The following is a 20,766-nucleotide window of genomic DNA, read 5'->3' as shown; positions in this document are numbered from 1 at the left end:
CATTTATATAGTTTATAAAATAATAATAATAATATTATATAATTAAAATAAAATGAGCACTTTCAGTTGGATGCAGTATAAGTTAACAATTTTGTTTAAATTGTTTCTATATATAAATTCTACGAGCCTGCGTTATTGGGTTAAATTAATTGATGGATAGTAAAACATTGGGGGAAAAATAGTTAAATAGACAACCTGTTAAGAGTTAATTTTAAATATCACCGGACGAAAATGCAAGGTGAAAAAATAAAATGAAATAAATGTATAAAAACATATTTTCTCTTTATGTGATTGCAATACCAGTATTTGGTATTTTCATGCTATATAAATATAACATTATAAAACAAAACAAACAAAAAAAAAATATATATATATATAATATATAAAAATAACCTTATAAAATATTAGAATTAAGGAAAAAAATGAGAATAAGATCTGCCAACAACGTTCTTAAGATTTTCTATTTTTAAAATGCAATCTTAAAAATTTTAAAATTTTTAAGATTGCATTTTAAAAATAAAAAATTATAAGAACGTTGTTTTACGTAAGAGTGGTATTGTAAAACGAGTTCAATTTATTAATATATTATAAGAGTAATGTTATACAAATAGGCGATAAACACAAAGAAGAGCTTGTATATCACAGCTAGTGATAGAAGAGTTGCTCGAGTCGATTGTTGTTACTTCAAGAGAGCGAGGTTTCGAAGATCACGCTATTTATACATATTCCCAAGGGGAAAATAATTGTTTATATAATATTAACCAATCCAAACACAGCGCAACACTCCCGCCACCAACAGTAGTCACTAATAGCTGAATGTCCTTTTCATTCACAAACGTAGATTCGGCAGAATTAAATTTATTTTCTTCAAGTAAACTCAATTTATTGACTGGACGATTCAAATACATGATTTTTCCAGCGGAGACACATCGTACATTCGCTGCACGCATTTGTCCATCTGTTGACAGTAAAAGTTTTTCAATAATCCCTAGTTTCCATAATCCTCGAACCAAATTCGAGTCTTGGATTATCACTACATCGCCTTTTTTTATAATATTGTTACTTCCAATTTTATTATGACTTTTATGAAATTCGCGGAGCTCTGTTAAATATTCATTTCGCCATCCATTCCAGAGATGTTCTAAAATAGAGTTTCTATATGCAACGCGCTTTTCTACGTCCATATTTGCATAGCTATTTTTTATTAATAATGTTTCTGAGCTTATTCTTTTTCCTAACACGAGATGATTAGGAGATAACTGTTCGTCTCCTGGTTTTTCATACAAAAACGTTAAGGGACGATTATTTGTAACGACTTCGATTTCTGCAAGAATTGTGAGAACTTCTTCGTAAGATAATCTTGCAGTTTTCAATATTTAAACAAAGTTTAAAATACATCTTATAAATTTATTAAAATTGTTAAAGTTACAAATTTTTTAATTTTAACAATTTTAATAAATTTATAAGATGTATTTTAAACGTTGTTCGACCGGCCCACCAGGAAATGTCCCGGTGTCCCGCATATTTTCATAAGAAGAAATATAGCTACTTTAATTTTATGGCTTAAAGAAAATAAAGAAAAGTAGAATTATTTTATAAATATGTAGTTGATAATGAAAGGAACATTAATGTTCCTTTCATTATCAACTACATATTTATAAAATAAAGTTCCTTTATTTTGATAGTTTACTTTCTTTATTATAATAATTTATTAAAATAAGATGTACGTTGAAAATGATTATCTTTAACGTACAAGGTTCTTCTTATAAATTAAAGTGATTTTAAAAGTTTGCTTGATTGAAACTTTAGTATAAACACATGACAGAATTAGTATAACTCAAGTAAAATCTGCGTATTTTTGGTTACCCTTAAACCGTCTCGTACACGTGTTTGATTAAGATTTAAGTTTCATACTGAAATCTCATTTAATACGTGCTTGAAACCTTATAAGACACGTATTTAAAACCTCAATTTGTTTGAAATTTCATTAAATACGTGTCAAACTCCAGTAAATTCCCGTGAAATCTACATGTTCTTAGTTTACGCCTGGATCGTAACGAATAAGTGTCTATAAGGGTTTTAATTCCGAAAGTGAAACTAGATGTGCCGACTAGGTAGTTACACGTCTGAAAGTATGTATTGTAAATATAATCATAGAGTGTATAAGCATTTTTGGATTGCATTTTATGAACGTTGCATGCACATTTCAAAATCTTTACAGTGTTGCTTATGAGTGATTTCGGATTGAATATTGTCACATAAAAATTATATTAAGTTTTAAAAAAAACAAGCTGTATTTTCTTTTTAAACATCTTCAAAGTTTCAATAAATTTTTACTTTATTTTATTTTTTTCCCTTAATAAGTTATTAAGCCAGAATAATTTTAACAAGGTTTCAAGATGCCTAATCTAGTAAAGCAGAATTATCAAAGCTGGAAAACTGTTTGTATGCTTTGCTTTTAAAAGTGCACCCGTCAACTCACTACCTTTCCAGATATGTCAAATCTATCAAACCAATTTGTATTTTTGCAATTTTAGAGTGATACAAGATCTCTGTGAGTTAAACCGTTTAAGTCCGAGAGGAAAAGGTGGAGAAAAAGGTATTGTATTTCCCAAATTGTTTGATTTTAAGACCATTTTTGTCAGACCACACACTCGTGATCACGACTGCAACTGTTTTATCTGCCATATTGGACACCTAAAACATAATGAGAAAAGCCCTCCATAAGAGTCGAAAAAAGAAGACAAATCTCTCAACGTAAGATGTTCAAATTGCTTGGTTCTAGTGGGAGGGGGGGGGGGGAAGGTTTGTTTCACCACTGTCATACCACAGACACTCTAAGAAAATTTTGTCTGGAAGCAACAAAGTGATTGTCAAAAGTAGGAGACTACTTTAAGACAATCTCATCGGTCCTTCAGTGACGCAAGCTTTGAAGGCCTATAACTGAAATGTGGAATTCTCTACGAGCAATATCTTTACCACAAATTACGTAGGTCTTTACCTGTAGTTTGTGAGGTTTTATTAGCTCCATGTAAATATGTTAACTTTTATTTAATTGACAATTTAGTTTACAAATGTCATGAAAAACAAGACTTCTTTTTCTGTACTAAAACCTAATTTTCGAAAATCTTTAGCATCACACACTAGCAAATTTGCGCAGAGGGTTTTTGAATTAGTTATGATTGAAACAATTTTTAAAATACCTTTTATATTATATCTCCATCGGTAGTAAAGGGATAAATTGATTATCGGAAAAAAGTATCAAAAATTCCCACCCCCTAGTGTGTACTTTCAACCCATATAGGTGACTTTCTTGCGTCAGCTCGATAAATTTTTTCCCCTATTTTTGACAACAGTATGACATACATTATCAAGAATATTGCCACAGAAAAGATGCTATTAAGAATGAAGTTATTGGGATCACAGGCATTACCAACTTCACCTAGAAAACGTTCTTTTCCAAATTCAATTCTACTAATGCTCGGCAGATTCGGGTTCGAATTTATCTTATACTTATATTAACTGTTAGTCTTTCTCTTCTTTTATAATAATTCGTAACTGTGTCCATGTTGCATTGCTTGCACTTTTTCTAATTAGATGAGTAATGTTTTTATATCGAAGGAAAATTATAAAACTTATATAAAGAAATTCCTTTTGTTTTAGTTCCTTACATTATATTGTAAGTAATTTTCAAATTCTTTCAAAACGCAATAAAAATAATTAAATCTCGAAATTGAGATTTTTCTCAATTTTTTGCAAACATTGATAAATAAAAAAATGGTTGTAAATTGCTCGTTTGAGAAGGAGATGGAGTACTAATTCTTTTATTAATTATTACAGCTAACTTTTTTATTATCATTTTACCTAATTAAAAAAGTTAAATTGAAAAACAAATTTAGCAAGTGCACTTCATAGTAAAATAACAGATCAGTTCTTCAGAATTATTTTCTCTATCAAAGCAAAAAATATGTTCAAGCCTATGTAAAAGTTTTTTTGTGAAAGATAAAGTAATTTTCCAGATGCTAACTAAATGTCACATTTCTTTTTTTTTTTTTTTGAAACTACTATATTACATAAAAACATTTATTTAACTGGGTAAATTTAATAACTACTAATTAATTTTTTTGTTAATACATAACTGTTATAAAGCAACGATCAATAAAAGTTCCTAAATAAATGTTTGAATTTAACAAACTTTTTATTATTTCGGAATACATAGAAGAAATATGAAAATAAAATGAACACTTTTCATTCAAACAAAATGCAAATAGATATTTATCACCCGCATTTAATTTGATTGTAATATGATAACAAAACCGGTTCTAAATTTGAGAGAATGAAGAAATTTGAAAATTTAAAAGTATACTTCAAACAAAGCTGTTTGACAAAACGACGCAAAAAATAAACATAAAAAGATGGCGATGAGCATCATCTTCATCTACAGTTCTAACATTAACATATGAAGAAGCCGATGTTCGTTTCCATAGAAATCATACTTATTACCATAGAAATAAATTTTCTAACACTAATCATAAAATTGTTTTTTTAAACTTATCAGAATATAAAATTAAAAGTATCGTTAAATTGTTACAAACCTAACGTTGTCATTACGTTCAATTGAAACTTTTTAATTTTAGGTCTTTCAGTCACTTTTGACTACTAGAAAAATATTTTAATTTGGTATGTGGAATCTCTCGGTATTTTTTATTGTAACTGTGACTCTATTAGAAAGCTTTATCAGTGCAATTGGGTAAGTTTATTTATAAGCAAAAAACATTAGATTATACTTTTTTTATACCTTAGATTATCATAGTTCTTTAACATTACTATTTTTTTCTTTCTGATGCACAAAGTTAGCTTAAATTTACTTTTAATATAATAAATATCACCTATTGTTTGTAATAATTGATAATTGCCGATAGTTGTCAACCAGTAAATTAAGTAATAAAAAGTAAATTAATTGAAATTTATAATAATATCTATTTTAAAAAATGTCGAGCTTCTTGCCTCAAATCCAGGGTTTTTAATACCTCAAGTTCTCAGGAAATTTTTTTACGAAATCCATTAAGTTACGAAAAGTCGTACTATCAATCATAAATGTTACATAATTGTTAATCATAGAGACTATCCTTTCTGGTTGCGCAGTACTTGCTTGTATAAATATAGTTACAATTTACGAGTATTCCGAATGCATGAACAATCATCGTTCCACTAATAATACCAACTTTTCTGTGAAAACTAAATTAACTAGCTCGATAATTAATCAGTTGCAGTGAAAATCAGTTGATAATCTAAATCTTTATGATAAAGTAAAATTACTTTATTTACCAACAAAATACTTTTTTTCATATTTATTATCTAATAGTCAATATTTTAATTTGATTACAAGAATCTGATTTTTGCGGCAGTTATTGGTGGGAAAGATTCGATTGTCTTTTAAAGAGAGTTCTTTCACTAAATACGGGAATGATAGTTGGTGTATATCAGATAGTTTAGATAACGACATTATCTTTCTAAGGCCTTAACTGTTTTGATACGAATTCGCTCCGGTGAATTCTAAAATAAACCCAGATTTTAACTACTTTAACTCTACTTTGATAAGGATGTCTAGCAACATCGTATTTTTATAATTGATCTAACCATCTACTTTCAATAGTCTTACACAAAATTTGATCCTTTTCTAGTGATTTCCTATATTTAAGGAAAACTGCCTTATTTTAACACTTTAACTCCAAAAATAAAAAACATTATTTGGAATTACTTACAATCACACCTACTATACCATTTAAAGAGTTATGTGTTCATTTCTGCCATGTCTCATCACAAGAAACAGCTATATCTAACACTCTTTTTTCATCTCTTCCTAAGAACCCACTTGCTGTATTGATCATTGATTGCTTTGCAATGTGTTTATACTAAAATAATATTTTGCTTCGAACATGGTTTTTTGTAGTAGAGGTGGTAATTTTAAAAACATCAAACATTTTGCAGTGTACTATAGCTTTTTCCAATTATACAATGACTTTTTTTACGCATTACAATCACAGATTTATATAAAAAGATAATTTTTCAGATATTTTGTTGAAAACCTTTTTATTATTATACAACTTGTTGCTTTTCTAAGTTTAACTTGTTGTTAGTTTAACTTGTTGCTTTGTAAGTCGCTTGTTACTATAAAACTCTACTGATTGTCTATCAGTAGAATTTTATAGTAACAAGCGACTTACACCTTGTTTTTTTATTACCAATACCCTTGTTAGGAGGCTTCCTCCGACACTCAGGACATGTTCTAACTAAGGTAAGAGTTTAAACACGAATATTACACCAAAGAACACATATTCAGACTCTTTTTGTTCACTGAGAGGTTGTGTAATGTAATCTGACATGTTCTCATTTAGTAATCAATCAGATTACTAAGTGAACACATAACAAGAATTATGCAAGTATTGAAACAAAGTTTTGAAATGATAAAAAGAGTGGCCAAAGAGTGGATAATTTTTCTTAATAATATTAGAGTGCAACATTAAAACAAAAGTAACCACAGTAAAGGTTTAGTTGAAAACTATGTGGTTTACTAAACTTACATGAATTCTGCATCAAACTCTAGATTTGAAGATAAATATGCAATCTGATTTTCAACCTCCCAAAGGCTCTTTCAGCTTGATTTCTGTATGCTATCATGAACCACTTCTGCATTTAAGTTACATGTTAAATACACCTTCATGCAAAAAGGGATAATAATTATTAAGTAAGATATTACCTAAGAATATTACTTTTAGGAAATGATCCAATACAATTAAGAAGAGAAAAGATAATACTCTTTGCAATATTCTTTTAGAGCTATAAGCATTAAAAAAGTTAAATTTTTGTTGTTTTAGTTCTGATTCAGCGATATGTTCCATATGGAAAGACCATTTCTCGACTTTTGATGGGCTTTCTTATAACTTTCAAGGAACTTGTAGTTATGCTTTAGCCATTGACTGTCGACCAGGTTTCGACGATTACGGCATTCACATAGAGCATGATAACGACTGCAAGGTGCATCCATGTAAAAAGTCAATCACTATATTTCTAGATGAGGAAGACTACCGCATTTCATCTCAAAGTAAAGTTTCAAAAAACGGTAAAGCTCTAGTTCTACCATTTTCAAACAAAGTTGTCACTATCACCCAACGTGCAGATTACACTTTTGTGGAAATCTACGGAGGTAAACTTGTGGTAAAATTCAATGGCATACAATCTTTTTATATAACTATATCTGAGGAGTTTAGAAATGGCACGTGTGGCCTTTGCGGAAATTATAACAATCTTCCTGGAGATGATTTAGATTCAAAATCTCCTGAGTTATTTGGCGACAGTTGGCAAAAGCCTCAAGCTGGAGAAATCTGTCAAGAAACCATTCCTCTTAAAAGTGAATGTGATAGATCTGAAATTAACTTGATAAATGGTTGCGATAACTTGCTAAATATTGCTTTCAAAGAATGCATTCTAAAGCTAAATAAGAGTCATTTTCTAGATACTTGTGCAAAATTGATTTGTAATAAAAATTCATCGGATGAGGATCTTTGTGAGATACACCAACAACTTGCACACACATGCATTCAAAGTGGAATACATGTTGATTGGAGGAATCCTGAGTTTTGTCGTAAGTTCATATAATTGCTATATTACTATAAGATTGGTTAATATCAGTTTATATTTCAGTGTAGAGTATAGAGCATAAAAAATATTACCTAAGGAATCTATAAAAATCCAATTAATTATTTGAATAAACTTTTTTTAAGAATACTACTAGTGAGCTTATTACAAGTAAGTTTTCTAGTTTGCTTAAATGTTTTTGTTAAAACAGTTTTAACCCTTGATTACTTGCATGGGGTATAATGGATCCCAAGCGCTTAAAAGTTATTAACAAACCCCTCTAATTGATGTTGATTTTAGAGTTTATAGGTTCCAATTGGGTTTTTTTTTTTTTAATTGATTTTAAAGGGTTTGGGGTCCATTAAACCCCATATGAATAATTAAGAGTCAAAAGAACATTTTGACTAAATTTACCCCCTTTCTAAACCCTCTCCTCACCAAAGTTATCATTTTGTTTCAAATAGGTCTACTAGTGTAAATTCTATATTTTTAATATAACTAGGTTCCATGTAATCTTATGCAACATCAAATTTGATATCAACTTAATGTTTTTTTAAAATACTGTTAAACAATCAATATTTCTGAATCAGTCATTAACAAAGACATAATTTTTACTATAAAATATCAATATCATCATTAAAGATTTGTTTATCATTCTGACTTGAAGGAGAACTAGGTTATAATCTTAAAATTGTTTTCAATTTCATCCTATGGAATCATTTCTTCTTGACCTATTTCTTATACACTTACCTAAAATTTCTTCTCTAAACTTAACTTGTACGCTACAAAATATCAACAATATGACATAAAAGTTTTACAGCATTATATATATGGTAATTATTTTGATTGATTATTAATTGTTTTAATTATTTTCATTTACCTATAAAGCTAAACACAGTATCAAGTCATGGTCATATCAAATAAAAAATATAAGAACAAAATATGAACATTTAAGGACTGGAATAAATATAAAATATTGGGTCAATTAGGCTTAAGTCTGATTTTTGGTTCTTTAAAATATACATGAACTTATAAAAACAGCTACTTTTTTTGAACTTTCTTATAATTTCAATAACTTTCATCAACGTTTCTGATAATTTAGATGGTAAAGCATCTTAACTTTTTTGTTTTTTCAAATATAATTTGATTTTTCTTTAAAGTGTCTTCAGCAAATGAAATTTAGGTTTATTAACTTTAACTTGAAAAATAAAAAGCAAAAAAAGTTTGTAAATCAAAACTCATTTTATAACAAAATAATGCCCATACAATTAAAGCCAAAAACAACACAACATTTTAAATTTACATTTTAATTGACATAATCAATTTAATGCAAACTAAAAATGCTTAAAGTGTTAAGAAAGGTATATTAAATATTATTTATGATAAAAATCTCTCACAGAATTTAGTTACTTCTCAGCACCAAAAATTTTAAAACTTATTAGACTTGTAAAACCCAGTGTCAAAAATCAATATGAATTTTGTTGGTTGAAAAAATAGTTGTAAATAATTATACTAAAAACCTTTTTTTAAAGTATTTAATGCTGAAATTAAGTTTTACTTTTTCTACAGCAAGGTTATGCCCAAATAATTTGGTGTATATGGAATGTGGGCCAGTTTGTACTTCTATTTGTGAGAAAAATGGAATCAATCAAGTATGCAATAAAGATTGCTTAGAAGGTTGTTATTGTCCACCCAACACTGTGTTTTCTAATGGAAAATGTGTCCAGATTGGTGAGTGTCATTGTGAACATAATGGGCATCAATACAATCATGGTGAAAAAATACATTCAAATTGTGATCAATGGTACTATTCATAAAAATTATTTTTTAAATGCATAATTTGTTGTTAACTAAGTCAACTCCAAAGTTTTATCTAGAAAAATGAAATCCTGGCTATTTGATTAAAAAATTTGAAGGTATGTATAGTAGGGTTAAATGCAAGGACATCTTACCCTCTGATGATATGGTGTCTAAAGCATCTATTTTCAATGTGTAAACAAAAGTTGTCAGCCTGAGAAACATTGTTATTATATTAAATTACAGCATCAGTGTTTCTCAAGCTTGTAAGTTCTGCCAGTCTTTTGTAGAGTTTGTATCAGTAAAAATCTTTTTTCAGTAATTAAATTGCTTCAAACTTAAGTACCTTGGTTGGACCTTTAAAAGTTTATGTGTAAAATAAGAAAGCTATAGGTCTTCCTGATTCTACCTTATTTTGACTTATATTTTTGAAATTAAGTAAAAATTTTCATAATACTTAAAAAGTTTATTTCATAAGTTTTTTACTAAATAAGTAATAACCCTCCACCCTTCCCCCTCTGCTTTTTTTTGCTTCTTTTTTTGCTACAGATTCTGTTTATTTCTTGTTGAAAACAACACTAAAAATATTTATTTAAAAAAAAATAAAATAAACCATAAGTAATCTTTTTTTGTTTTGAATTTTTTTTTTTTTATTTCTGCTTTTTTGACTTGACAAGATTTAGAACATTTTTCTTGTTAAGGCTGATCGCTTTTAACGGGTATCCATTGAAAAATGGTTCTTGTGGAAATCTTATTTAAAATGCCTGAATTGTTTGTTATTTCAAAAAAAGCAAACTGATTCATTAAGTTGGAATAAAAATTCTTATCTTTTTTTCTTTTAGTAAACTGTTATATGTGTTATCTAATGTTCTTTTTGTTGTATTAGCAAAGCTCTGTATGACCTCTGATGAGATTTTCAATTGATTATGTAATAAATAGTACTCTTTGGCATTTTTTCCACTGAAACATGTTTTCACATAAATGGTTTTTTACAAGAACAATTTTTTTTTTAAAATTTTATATGCATTTTCACACTTGTTCTTTTAAGGCCACATTTTCATCATTAAAAAACAGGTATTTTTAAATCTTTTTTTTCCGTTTTTTATCTACATATTGTAAACTTTACACATACAAATGTAGGTATTTTTTTGCAACATTTAAACACAAAACTATTGGATTTTAATTTGTCTCATTTTTCAGTGAATACCCATTTTGCTGACTTCTGAGGTCAGTTTTACTACTCTCTCAATTGACACAAATAGTTTTGAACAGTTCTTTTTTCATTTTTCATACTCTACAGCTCTTCATTTGATAAAACATCTGTTTATGGAAGCTTGAAACAGTCTGCTTCCTCAAGTTTATCAATTCTAACCAGTTCTTAAACTCAGCTTTTATAATAGGAAGTACACTTAAGCTTATTCAATCTATTTTTCTATTCTTAGACTCCATAATAGGATTACTTTTCACATCTAAGATCTTACCAGCTGCCAATAACCTGTGTTAATGTTTCTCAAATAAACTAGGGTTGCGATGAAATTCTCAGGGTGAAAACAAAAGCTTTAAAACATAAATAAGATACTGAACCAAATTGCAACATATACTAATTCAATGCTCAGTTTTCAACTGGAATTAGCTGAACAAAAATCAACTGATTCCAGTTGAATTTTGTTCAACTGATTCCAGTTGAAAATATATTTTTTTTCAATATATAAAAAATTTAATCCAATAGTGAAAAATAAAGAAAACTTTAAGATTAATCATGAATAAGTATCATTTTATAGCTTAAATATGGTATATTCTTACAATAAAGATGCACAATTACAAACCCAAAGGGTTTGATATATCTTTCATCCCAAGGTAGAGCAATCGGAGCGCAGGTGCAAGCAAGCAGATTGAAAACTTGTTTTTAATCATAACTGCTCTGGTGAAAGGTTTCACTTTATAACCATTTTTTAATACCTCCTCCATTCTTCAATTTGGAAAAAAATCCATGCAATACAGCTATATGTAGCTAAGTCTGTGAAGATCAAGAGAGCCACCAATAATAGTGAAATTTCTTTTTTTCTTTCTTTCTGGCAGGTGTTTCTGAAAGTTTATGGGAATATTAAAATCAAAATAGTTTTTAGTTTGTAGTTTTTCTTCTTAAGTAGGAAACTTTTGCTCATAATTGTAAAGTTTGTAGTTCACCAATATTTATAATTATTTTTTAAACAATAAATTCAAATTTTTAAAGAATAAAAATTATTCACAAAAAAATAGAAAAGTTTTCTTTTCCTAAATTTAGTAAACAATAATTTTATCATATGAAGGTAAAAAGTGATAAAGCCAGTAGAACCTAAACTTTCAAAAACAAAAAGTAGATAAAACAAAAAAACTTGTCACATCTTTTGGACTGCGTACATGTAAGGTTGTACACATGTAGAAAAATTAAAGTGAACATAATTAAAATAGATTGCACAGATTTAGCTGAGATCAGTTAATCTTATGGCCTGAAATGATTTATACTAAAGCTATTTGACTGCTATAACTTTTTTATTCCCTGAAATATTGAAATTACTCTTTTAGCACTTGTTTTGGTGGTAAATGGACTTGTAATGCAACAGAATGTAATGGTAAGTAAAACTAATAAGGTTTATATTTCTATTTTATTAAAAAAAGCTTTAATATTTTTTTTTAATTCTTGTTAAATGAAAGAACTTTATTTAACAAGAATAAAAAAAAGTTTTTATTTTAAGTTTTTTTATTTAAATATTTTTTTAAGTATTTCAGTATTTTTATCTTATTACAGGGATTATTAATACAGAGGATATTTTTATATTACTTATCTGTAATAGTATAAATAATATTTGCATAAAATGCTAACATTTTCTTCAAAATTCTTTTATAAGAAATGAATCCAATGTACAAATTTTTAAACAATCTAAGGTTAACAGTTATTGATATTACTACTTTTTAAATTATTAGGCCATGCCTTTATTTATGGAGATGGTCATGTGACAACCTATGATGGAAAAGAATATGACTATCCTGGTCTAAGGAGATATACATTTACCCAAGATGATAGTGGATTGTTTGCTGTTGAGCTTGATAGATGTACTTGCAAAGAAAAAGAATGTTTTATGAATGTTTTAATTACTTTTAAAGCTATGCCAATAATGCTTGCTTATAATAATTATAATTTTTCAGTAATGGTAAATGGTTTGAAAGTAAATGTTCCTTTTATTTCTAATCGTGGATTTTCAATAGGGTATAGCTCAAATATATTTTTAAGTTTTAAAACTATAATTGGTTTTGAGGTTCTATGGGATGGTAGATCAAGGTTGTATGTAAATGCACCTGGTAGTTTTAAAAATAAAATGTCAGGACTTGCTGGTGATTTTAATTTAAAATCAATTGATGATTTTAAAACTTCAAATAATGATTTTGCTCATTTCGCAGTGGACTTTGCGAATTCCTGGACTTATGCTCAAGATAACTGCTCATTAATAGATGCTGATTTTCGATTAACTAATTGTGAAAAGAATCATCAAGTTGCATCATATGCAAAAACAGTATGTTCACAGTTGATGTCTAGTAAATTTTCTCCATGTCATAAAGTTGTTGATCCCTCCCGATATGTAGAGGATTGCTTGGAAGATGTCTGTGGATGTAATGGACATCAGGAATGTTTGTGTGATGTTTTAACTGCATATTCTAGGCAATGCTCTCTTAATGGAGTTATTTTAAAAGGATGGAGAAATGGTTCTGAATGTGGTAAGTTGTTAAGCTTTACAGTTTATGCTTTATACTTAACTTTAAATGTTACACTGTTTGTATGTTACACTTTTTCAGATAATTTATTTAAATTTTAATGTGTACTGTTTTAATTTATAGTTAATTCTTTAACTTTATCAAGTTTAATAATTCAAAAATACATTCATTTACAGGATTTATATGCAAATTCAAAAACATTTAGAAGATGAATATAAAATTAAATTTTCAAAATTTAAAAATTCAAAGTATTTGTTGTTGCCACTGCATCCATGGTGTTTACACAATTTGATGTGTGTGTACATTATGAATTTAAAAAAAAAATTGTTGTTGATGGTTTTTAATTATCATTATTATTGGGTAGGCTGGATATATAATTTCTTGTCAGTCAATATTTGTATAAATAATAGCTGGCTGATAGTGTAACCCTTTAAAACTGGATATTTTAATAATGTCAACTTTAATTTTCCTTGTAAAATTATTTTTTGTGAATAGAATTTCGGATTTTTTATATGGAAAAAACTGGGTACCTTTTTAAACATTAATTTGTGTCTATAGAATAACAATAAGTGAATGCTGCTCTTTGTCTAGTTGTAGCTTTATCTAGTTTGGTTCCCATTGACAATTTAAATCTTTTTAAAGTATGTTTTTTTTTTGCCAAAATGGTTTTAAAGTAGTTAAAATGAAACAATTTTAGAAGATTCTTAAACTATCATTCTGCTTACAATATTACATTAAAAAATTTTTTTTGACAGTTTCTTTCAATAGAAAATATGATATCACTTTTTGATTGGAAAAAATACATGTACTTCCTTCATTGATTTGATAAATTAGAAGTTAATCACAAGGTCTGTCTTATAAAATTTATAAAAGATCTTTAATCAATGGTTATTCATAAAAGATACCATAAATTTATTATTTAATCAATTATCCTGGAAATAATTTAAAAAAATGTTACACCTAAAGCTGCTATACCTGATAAGAAAAATCATAATGTACCAAAAATTTTTGGTGATTGTTTTATAATCTCTCTGTTTCTTTTAACTCAGAACAGCAATTTTACACTTCCAATTTGCTTGGCAAATGATGTGGTACAATCCACTTCCTTCAGGAAGTTTGAAAATTTGATTGAAGTTTAATGAATGTTCTACTTTTATCTTCACCAAAAAAGTTTTTAAACCTAACACTATTTTCATAGTAGTTACATAGTGATCCTATGGAACTATGGCTAATTGTTACAAAAAATCAAGTGGGCAAGTTTTTTTTTATCAGTCTTATAAATGTTTTTTTGTAAGACCTTTTTTAACAAAGGGTATCAATTTCTACTGAGCATTCAGAATGCCAGTTTTTGAAGGTGACTTGGATTTTTGAGTAAGATATTTAATCTAGATAATTTTTAATTGCTCTATTAACTAATTCAAAGAACATAAGTATAAAACGTGTTCACGAAATAAATGTGAAAGTAGAAAAACAACTAAAAAAAAGTACTCCTCAATTTTTATTTCGAACCAAGTAATAATTTTAATACAATAATATAAGAAGATCAAACATTAAAAAAAAAAATTAATTATTCCTGTGAGAATCTAATAAAATTTTGAGCTTTTGCTTTAGTGGTACCCATAAGCTTGCGCACAGAATAAGAATCAAAACTATTTGATGCTTTTTTAAATGATATTTTAATATCTTTAATGTTTCTGCAAAGCTTTTCTGTTTTTTTCATTTTTCTTTTAATAATAGCCCAGTACTTTTCAATAACTCTCAATTCTGGGCAGTTTTGAGGATTTTCTGTTTTAGGCACAAATTTCACATTATTCTTTTTATACCATTCCATAGCTAGTCTACAATAATGAATTGATGCTAAATCAGGCCAGAACACAGGTCTGTTATTGTGTGATTTAATGAGAGGTAAAAGGCGTTTTTGTAAACATTCTTTAACATATATTTGACCAGAAAGTGTGGACTGAGAAATATTTGGTGCTGATTTTTTGCCACAACTGCAAATAGCTTGCCAAAGGAAAGCTTTTTTAGCGAACTTGTCATGTTTTGTGTATTTAAATTTCTTATCTGCTTTTCCTCAGCACCAGGAATTTGTTGATGATCGTACTTGATATAAGTTTCATCATCTTCAATAAAACAGAAATTTTTAGAAATAAAATTGTCATACAACTTTCTGCCGCGGGTTCTTGCACTTTTTTGTTGGGTTTCAGAATGGTTGGGCACTTTTTGTACTTTGAAAGAATGAAAACCATGTTTGTTTCTAACTTTTGCAACGAAACTATGAGAAACTCCATATATTTTTGCGCGTTCCCTGAGTGAAAGGCTTGGGTTATTCTTAAAACTGTTAACCAGTTTTCTAACTAGTTTTATATCTTTAAAACCTTCCTTTCTTCCACCACCAGATTTGCGTTTGATCGATTTTGTTTGAGAAAAACGCTGAATAACACGACTAACGGTGTATGGATGTATTTGCAACGATTTTGCTATCGAATTGTAGCTACTATTAGGATTTTGTAAATATTTGTGCATAATTTTTTCTCTAACGTCTTCTTCTTTTGTCATTTTTAAAACTAATTTCAAGTTAAATACAAAAACTACCATATTTTTTTGTAACCACAACACGTTGTAAACAAAATACAAAATAATTAAAAAGATTTTAATACAACCACTGAAAAAAAATGACGTGCTTATTCTTTCACATTTATTTCGTGTACACGCTTTACTACAATTTTTTCAAAGAACATAGATATACTACAGAGTGTTCATATAAGTTAAGTCATCAACAGTAAACATGTTAAAACAGTTGACTGCTCCTCTGTTAACTAGAAATCTTCCTGGAAGAAATATTGACAAATCACTTTGTTACAGTTGGCTTTTCGTACAAATCAAATGTGTATTTTATGATATTTGCATATATTATGCTACATACAAGCTAATTTATTATTGATATACTAACACAGTATGCTTATTTTGTTATTTTGTTTGTTTCTGGAATTTTTTCAATCTATAAGATATGCATGCTATAATTAGAGAAAAAAAGAATCAGTTCAATCTTTACTGAAATGGTAAATTCAAAGATCCACTTGTTTGTAAAAAAAAAATCTGCCCTGATATTTTTACATTATTAAACTATATGATAGTGTGCAAATATAAAACGCGTTTACAAGTCTATTTTTTTACAATTTTTTTTTTAATATCTTTTTTATTTAGATTATGTTTGTGATTCACCATCGCAGGTATGGAATGAATGTGGATCATTATGCACTAAGAGTTGTTCTGATGTACTGTCTCCAGATTCCACTTGTAAAGAAAATACTTGCATAGAGGGTTGTACATGTCCAGAAGGACATGTAATTGATGAAAGTACTGGTAACTGTGTTCTAAAAAGCAGATGTGGTTGTATGAGTGAAGGAGTTGCTTACCTTAATGGTGAAAAAGTAAAAAAGGGTTGTAGTATATGGTAAGTTTATTTTGATCTCTGAGGTTGCAGATTTAACTAGTTTCTATTTTTTATTTTGTATGTAAACTTGTTTTGATATTTTATTCTACTTCAAAATGTATTTTGAGATTTTAATGAGATTTTTTTCATTTGACAAGTCCAAATGGTAACTTATCAGTTTAATATTGAATAATGAATATTGGTTCATAATTTAATATTAAACTGATGAGTTACCATTTGGACTTGTCAGTAGTAACTTTAAGACCGGGACTGTTTATGAAATATGTAGAAAATTATAGTTCAAAAATTTTAAAGGTTAAATGAATGTTTAGTTTAAATACTAAAAGTTAAAATAGCAAAATAAGAGAGCTCATTGTATGTTATTTACTTTTCGATTCTTATTACTTAAGAGTGTTTACATTTGTTACACAAGTGAAAAGTAAGAAATAGAAATACCCATTAAGATAATGTAAAAAAAAAATTATGTACTGCATTGTATGATGGTGGTGTTTTAAGATTTAATAACTGAGTTTCTACCAGTTATGAGTATTTGAAATTGTTTTTTCTCTTCAGTGAATGTAAACATGGTGTTTTTGTTTGTTCAGATGTTCTTTGCCAAGGTATAAACTTTTTCCTATATTTTTTAAATTAAATTTCTTTTGCATATCTGCATAAATATGAATAGTAAATAGTATCATCAAATGTAGTTTTACACCTATCAAATTGTTCCCAGTTTTTTAGGCTTTAGCACTTGAAATAGTTATTAAAGTAAAATAAGAAAATATGATGCTTGTCTCTGGTAGTTAAGAGGAAGTTGTTAAAATTTTTTATTTAATTAGTTTTATATCTAAAGATTTATAATTCTTTTGACATGAAAAAATAAAGAAAATTATCAAGGTCTTTAGTTGGCTCAGAATATCAATATTAAATATACCAGTTGTGAATAAACAAAATAATAATTAAGTTCTGTAATTCGTGTTGAACTTTTACTGATTATTTGCTGGTAATTTTTATAAAAATTCTCTAAAGTGAATGAAAGTATTTAAAAATCCTAAGTATTGAAAAAAATAAAATAGAAACAAGAAAAGCTAACAATAAAAGCATATCAATTAAAGAAGTAATTTTAAGACTTAGTGCACTGAATAAATTTAGTTTCATTTCAATGGTTAGCAACTTTTTTTGTCAATCTGCAATGTCTGAAAAAGGTTATGATTTTCTAAGAAATGAGAAATAAATAATCGAGTTAGTAAAAAAGTTTGCAGCTGTTTGGAAGAATGAACTTAAAAGCAGTTTGAACACTTGTGAAATGGAAAAAGTTTTTCTATTTTATGAGTAAACTTCATAAAAAAGTTTTTCTGTTTTATGAGTAAACTTCTTAAAAAAGTTTTTCTGTTTTATGAGTAAACTTCTTAAAAAAGTTTTTCTGTTTTATGAGTAAACTTCTTAAAAAAGTTTTTCTGTTTTATGAGTTTCTATTTTATGACTTCTTAAAAACATGATGAAAATAAATATTAGTATTCATCAAAATAATGGGCCCTATATTGACCTTGGGCCTGATTTGAATTTCTGGATCTGTGATGACCTAATAAGCTGCACCAAAAAATGTATACTATAAAACCTTGACAACTAAGATAATGAATGAAAAATGGGAAATTGGTTGGTCAGAGAAATGCTAATCTGCTTTCAATTTTCTAATAAAAGCTATTTTGCCATAATTTTTTTTCCTTTGGAAAAAAAAATTTTGGTAAAATAGTTTTGGATAATGGAAACCCCCTATGATATATTTGGAACATAAAAAGGATATTAGAATGTAGCTACTAAAATAACTCTAGCAAATTTAATGTTCAAAATAACTATGTGATACCTTCTTTAGAATATCTACAGCTTAAAAGAAGTTTACAATGTTTAACAAAATTTATGCAGTTTTTAATGAAAACTAAAATTAAATCAAAATTTTAGCTGCTCTTAAAATAGTTTAAAGTTTCTAGCAAGAAAATAGTTTAAAGTTTCTAACAATTAATCAATATCTTTTAAAAACCAGTAGTTCATATTCATTTATGCCATCATAAAAATTAAATAAACTGCAAGATCAAATTTAAATAACCATATAATTACAATATTTGGTTTATGTCAAGGATCAAAATACACAAATTTACCAGAAATATTTTTGAGTAAAACTGGTATCATTTAGTAAGAATAGACCTAATATAACTAAAAAACAAAAAATAAAGTATAAAAGAAAAGTAAAATCATAAAAGTAAAATTATATATACACAGAAGTTACCATATACTTAGTTTAGAAATCAAAATAAATGCAAAGTTACTGTAATATTTTTTCCTAGAGTCTTCAAAAATGTAAAAAAGTTTGTAAATATTTTAATTTTTTTAAATTGAAATAACTAGATTTTTTAAAAAAGAGTTTCTTTTTTGGACTAGAGTTAAAGATAAAATCACTTTTTTTAAAAAAAAAAACAAACAAAAAAAACAAACAATCAATTTTATGTAACTAAAGGGTATTTCAATAAAGATGGGTTAATATTTGGCAGCCCTGTTTTTTTAGCAGAATATGTTAAATCTGTTGTTTATTATTTAGTCACTAATGCTTATTCACCACAGCAGTTATGATTGAGTAGCAAGTTTAAATGATAAATCCTTATTATCAAAATAATTAATTAGTCAACTTTCAAAGGCTACTTTGTCTGCTGTCTATTACACAGCATACAAAGTGGCCTTTGAAGATTGACTCACCAATGTTTGTTGGCCGATTTCTTGACAACTCTTTGGTAAACAATCAGCCAACACCTGTAAGTCAAAGGAATGCCAAATAAACCAAGAATATCAATATTTTTTTTTTTTTTTTGTGAAAGTGTGCAGGATTAGCCAAAGCAGTCAATTTCTTTCTGTCCACAAGAACTTGGCTTTTTGCAAATTTCAACTTGGTAAATTTTATATCAGAACTGAGCCTGATCTGACTGACCCAGGAGCTCAAAGTTAATGACCATAGGCACTGTTCATTAACAGAGCTTTGGGGTTTTAGAAAGAGGACCCTAACTTTGGCAAAAAAATAACCTTTAGTGATATCAACAAGCAAAATTGCTGTGTATGGGACTATGCCATGTGATAAAGTCACCAGGTGGTGATGCATGCACAAAAAGTAACTATTTGGTGCAGATATTGGGCCAGCAGTATCATTGGTCTTTACTTTTTCAAAAGCAATGTTAACAAGGCCATCAAAGTCAAGTGCAACAGATCAATTATAACTAAGTTTTATGGCTCAAATTGAACAATATAAGCATGGATGACATGTGGTTCCAGCAATTGACATTCTGTAGAAACAACTGGGCTAGCAATCAAGATTGTATGATTTAACCCCGATAGACTTTTTCTTGTAGGGTTTTCTGAAGTTAAATGTCTATTCCAATTAGCTGCAATCAACCCATACCCTTAAATTCAACATAATCCAGGTCATCGCTTAAATTCAACTGGATCTATGCAGCTGAGGCAATTAAAATTTGATCTCTTAGGCTTGTGCCACTGTGCAAAGCTGTGATGGGCATTTGATCAATTGCATATTCCATACATAATAACATGCATGGGCCTTTCAAATTAAAAAAAAAAATTTGTTATTATCTCACAAAATTTGCTCTTATTGGAAAACTCTGTATCTATGTAAAATTTTTATATTAAAAAAAAATAATTGTAATTAATTTTGTTAATATTACAAAAAGTTATTTTTTATTCATTAAATTTTTAGTTAACAATACATGTAGTGGTGGGAAAAGCTGGAACTCTTGCATGAGGACATGTGCTGTTACATGTCAAACATATGACCAAGTTTGCCCATCATCTATTGCTAGTATGTGTGTAGCTGGTTGTGAATGCCCAAATGGTACTCTAGAGCACAATGGTTTATGCCTCTCTCAGTCAGATTGTCCTTGTATCCATAACAGCAAACAATATAATCACGGGGAGACAATTTATAAAGATTGCAACCAATGGTGACTAAAATTTTTTTTTAAATAAACATACTGAATTACAATTTTAAATATACTTTTTTATAGATAGTGTTATTATCTATACATATTTAATTGAGGACCTTTATCAAAAAGTTATAGTTTTAATTATATGTTTAATATGTAAAATAT

General features: G+C 27.9%; 3 protein-coding genes across 4 annotated transcripts in view; 2 read left to right on the top strand and 1 right to left on the bottom strand.

Annotated features, from left to right (window-relative positions):
* The window catches only part of LOC149886947 (uncharacterized), a 202,437-nt gene that overhangs the window by 129,831 nt on the left and 51,840 nt on the right, over window positions 1-20,766 (top strand). The window lies entirely within an intron of this gene.
* Window positions 1-20,766, top strand: part of LOC149886949 (uncharacterized) — a 119,780-nt gene that overhangs the window by 75,316 nt on the left and 23,698 nt on the right. The window contains exons 2-9 of one of the 2 annotated variants that reach the window (XM_090090389.1): window positions 4,638-4,750; window positions 6,879-7,645; window positions 9,208-9,442; window positions 12,001-12,047; window positions 12,400-13,188; window positions 16,393-16,642; window positions 17,195-17,241; window positions 20,376-20,619. In XM_090090389.1, the coding sequence (XP_089946515.1) occupies window positions 4,683-4,750; window positions 6,879-7,645; window positions 9,208-9,442; window positions 12,001-12,047; window positions 12,400-13,188; window positions 16,393-16,642; window positions 17,195-17,241; window positions 20,376-20,619 (2,447 nt within the window). In that variant the 5' untranslated portion in view covers window positions 4,638-4,682. Of the gene's footprint in view, window positions 1-4,477; window positions 4,751-6,878; window positions 7,646-9,207; window positions 9,443-12,000; window positions 12,048-12,399; window positions 13,189-16,392; window positions 16,643-17,194; window positions 17,242-20,375; window positions 20,620-20,766 lie in introns of those variants that run through there. The other variant, XM_090090390.1, reaches the window with a different exon arrangement.
* LOC149886950 (uncharacterized) lies at window positions 284-2,636 on the bottom strand. Its single transcript, XM_090091455.1, has 3 exons — window positions 2,566-2,636; window positions 763-1,359; window positions 284-320 (listed from the first exon to the last, which is right to left on the bottom strand). Exons 1-3 carry the CDS (start codon window positions 2,634-2,636, stop codon window positions 284-286), a joined length of 705 nt encoding a protein of 234 aa, XP_089947581.1.

The sequence above is a fragment of the Hydra viridissima genome, unplaced genomic scaffold (genome assembly GCF_058129835.1).
Source record: "Hydra viridissima isolate aposymbiotic clone 2 unplaced genomic scaffold, HvirCarnegie_v1 scaffold_6, whole genome shotgun sequence".
In the NCBI taxonomy this organism is placed as follows: domain Eukaryota; kingdom Metazoa; phylum Cnidaria; class Hydrozoa; order Anthoathecata; family Hydridae; genus Hydra; species Hydra viridissima.
The sequence above is the reverse complement of the archived record's forward strand: the minus strand, read 5'-3'. Positions and strand labels throughout refer to the sequence as shown.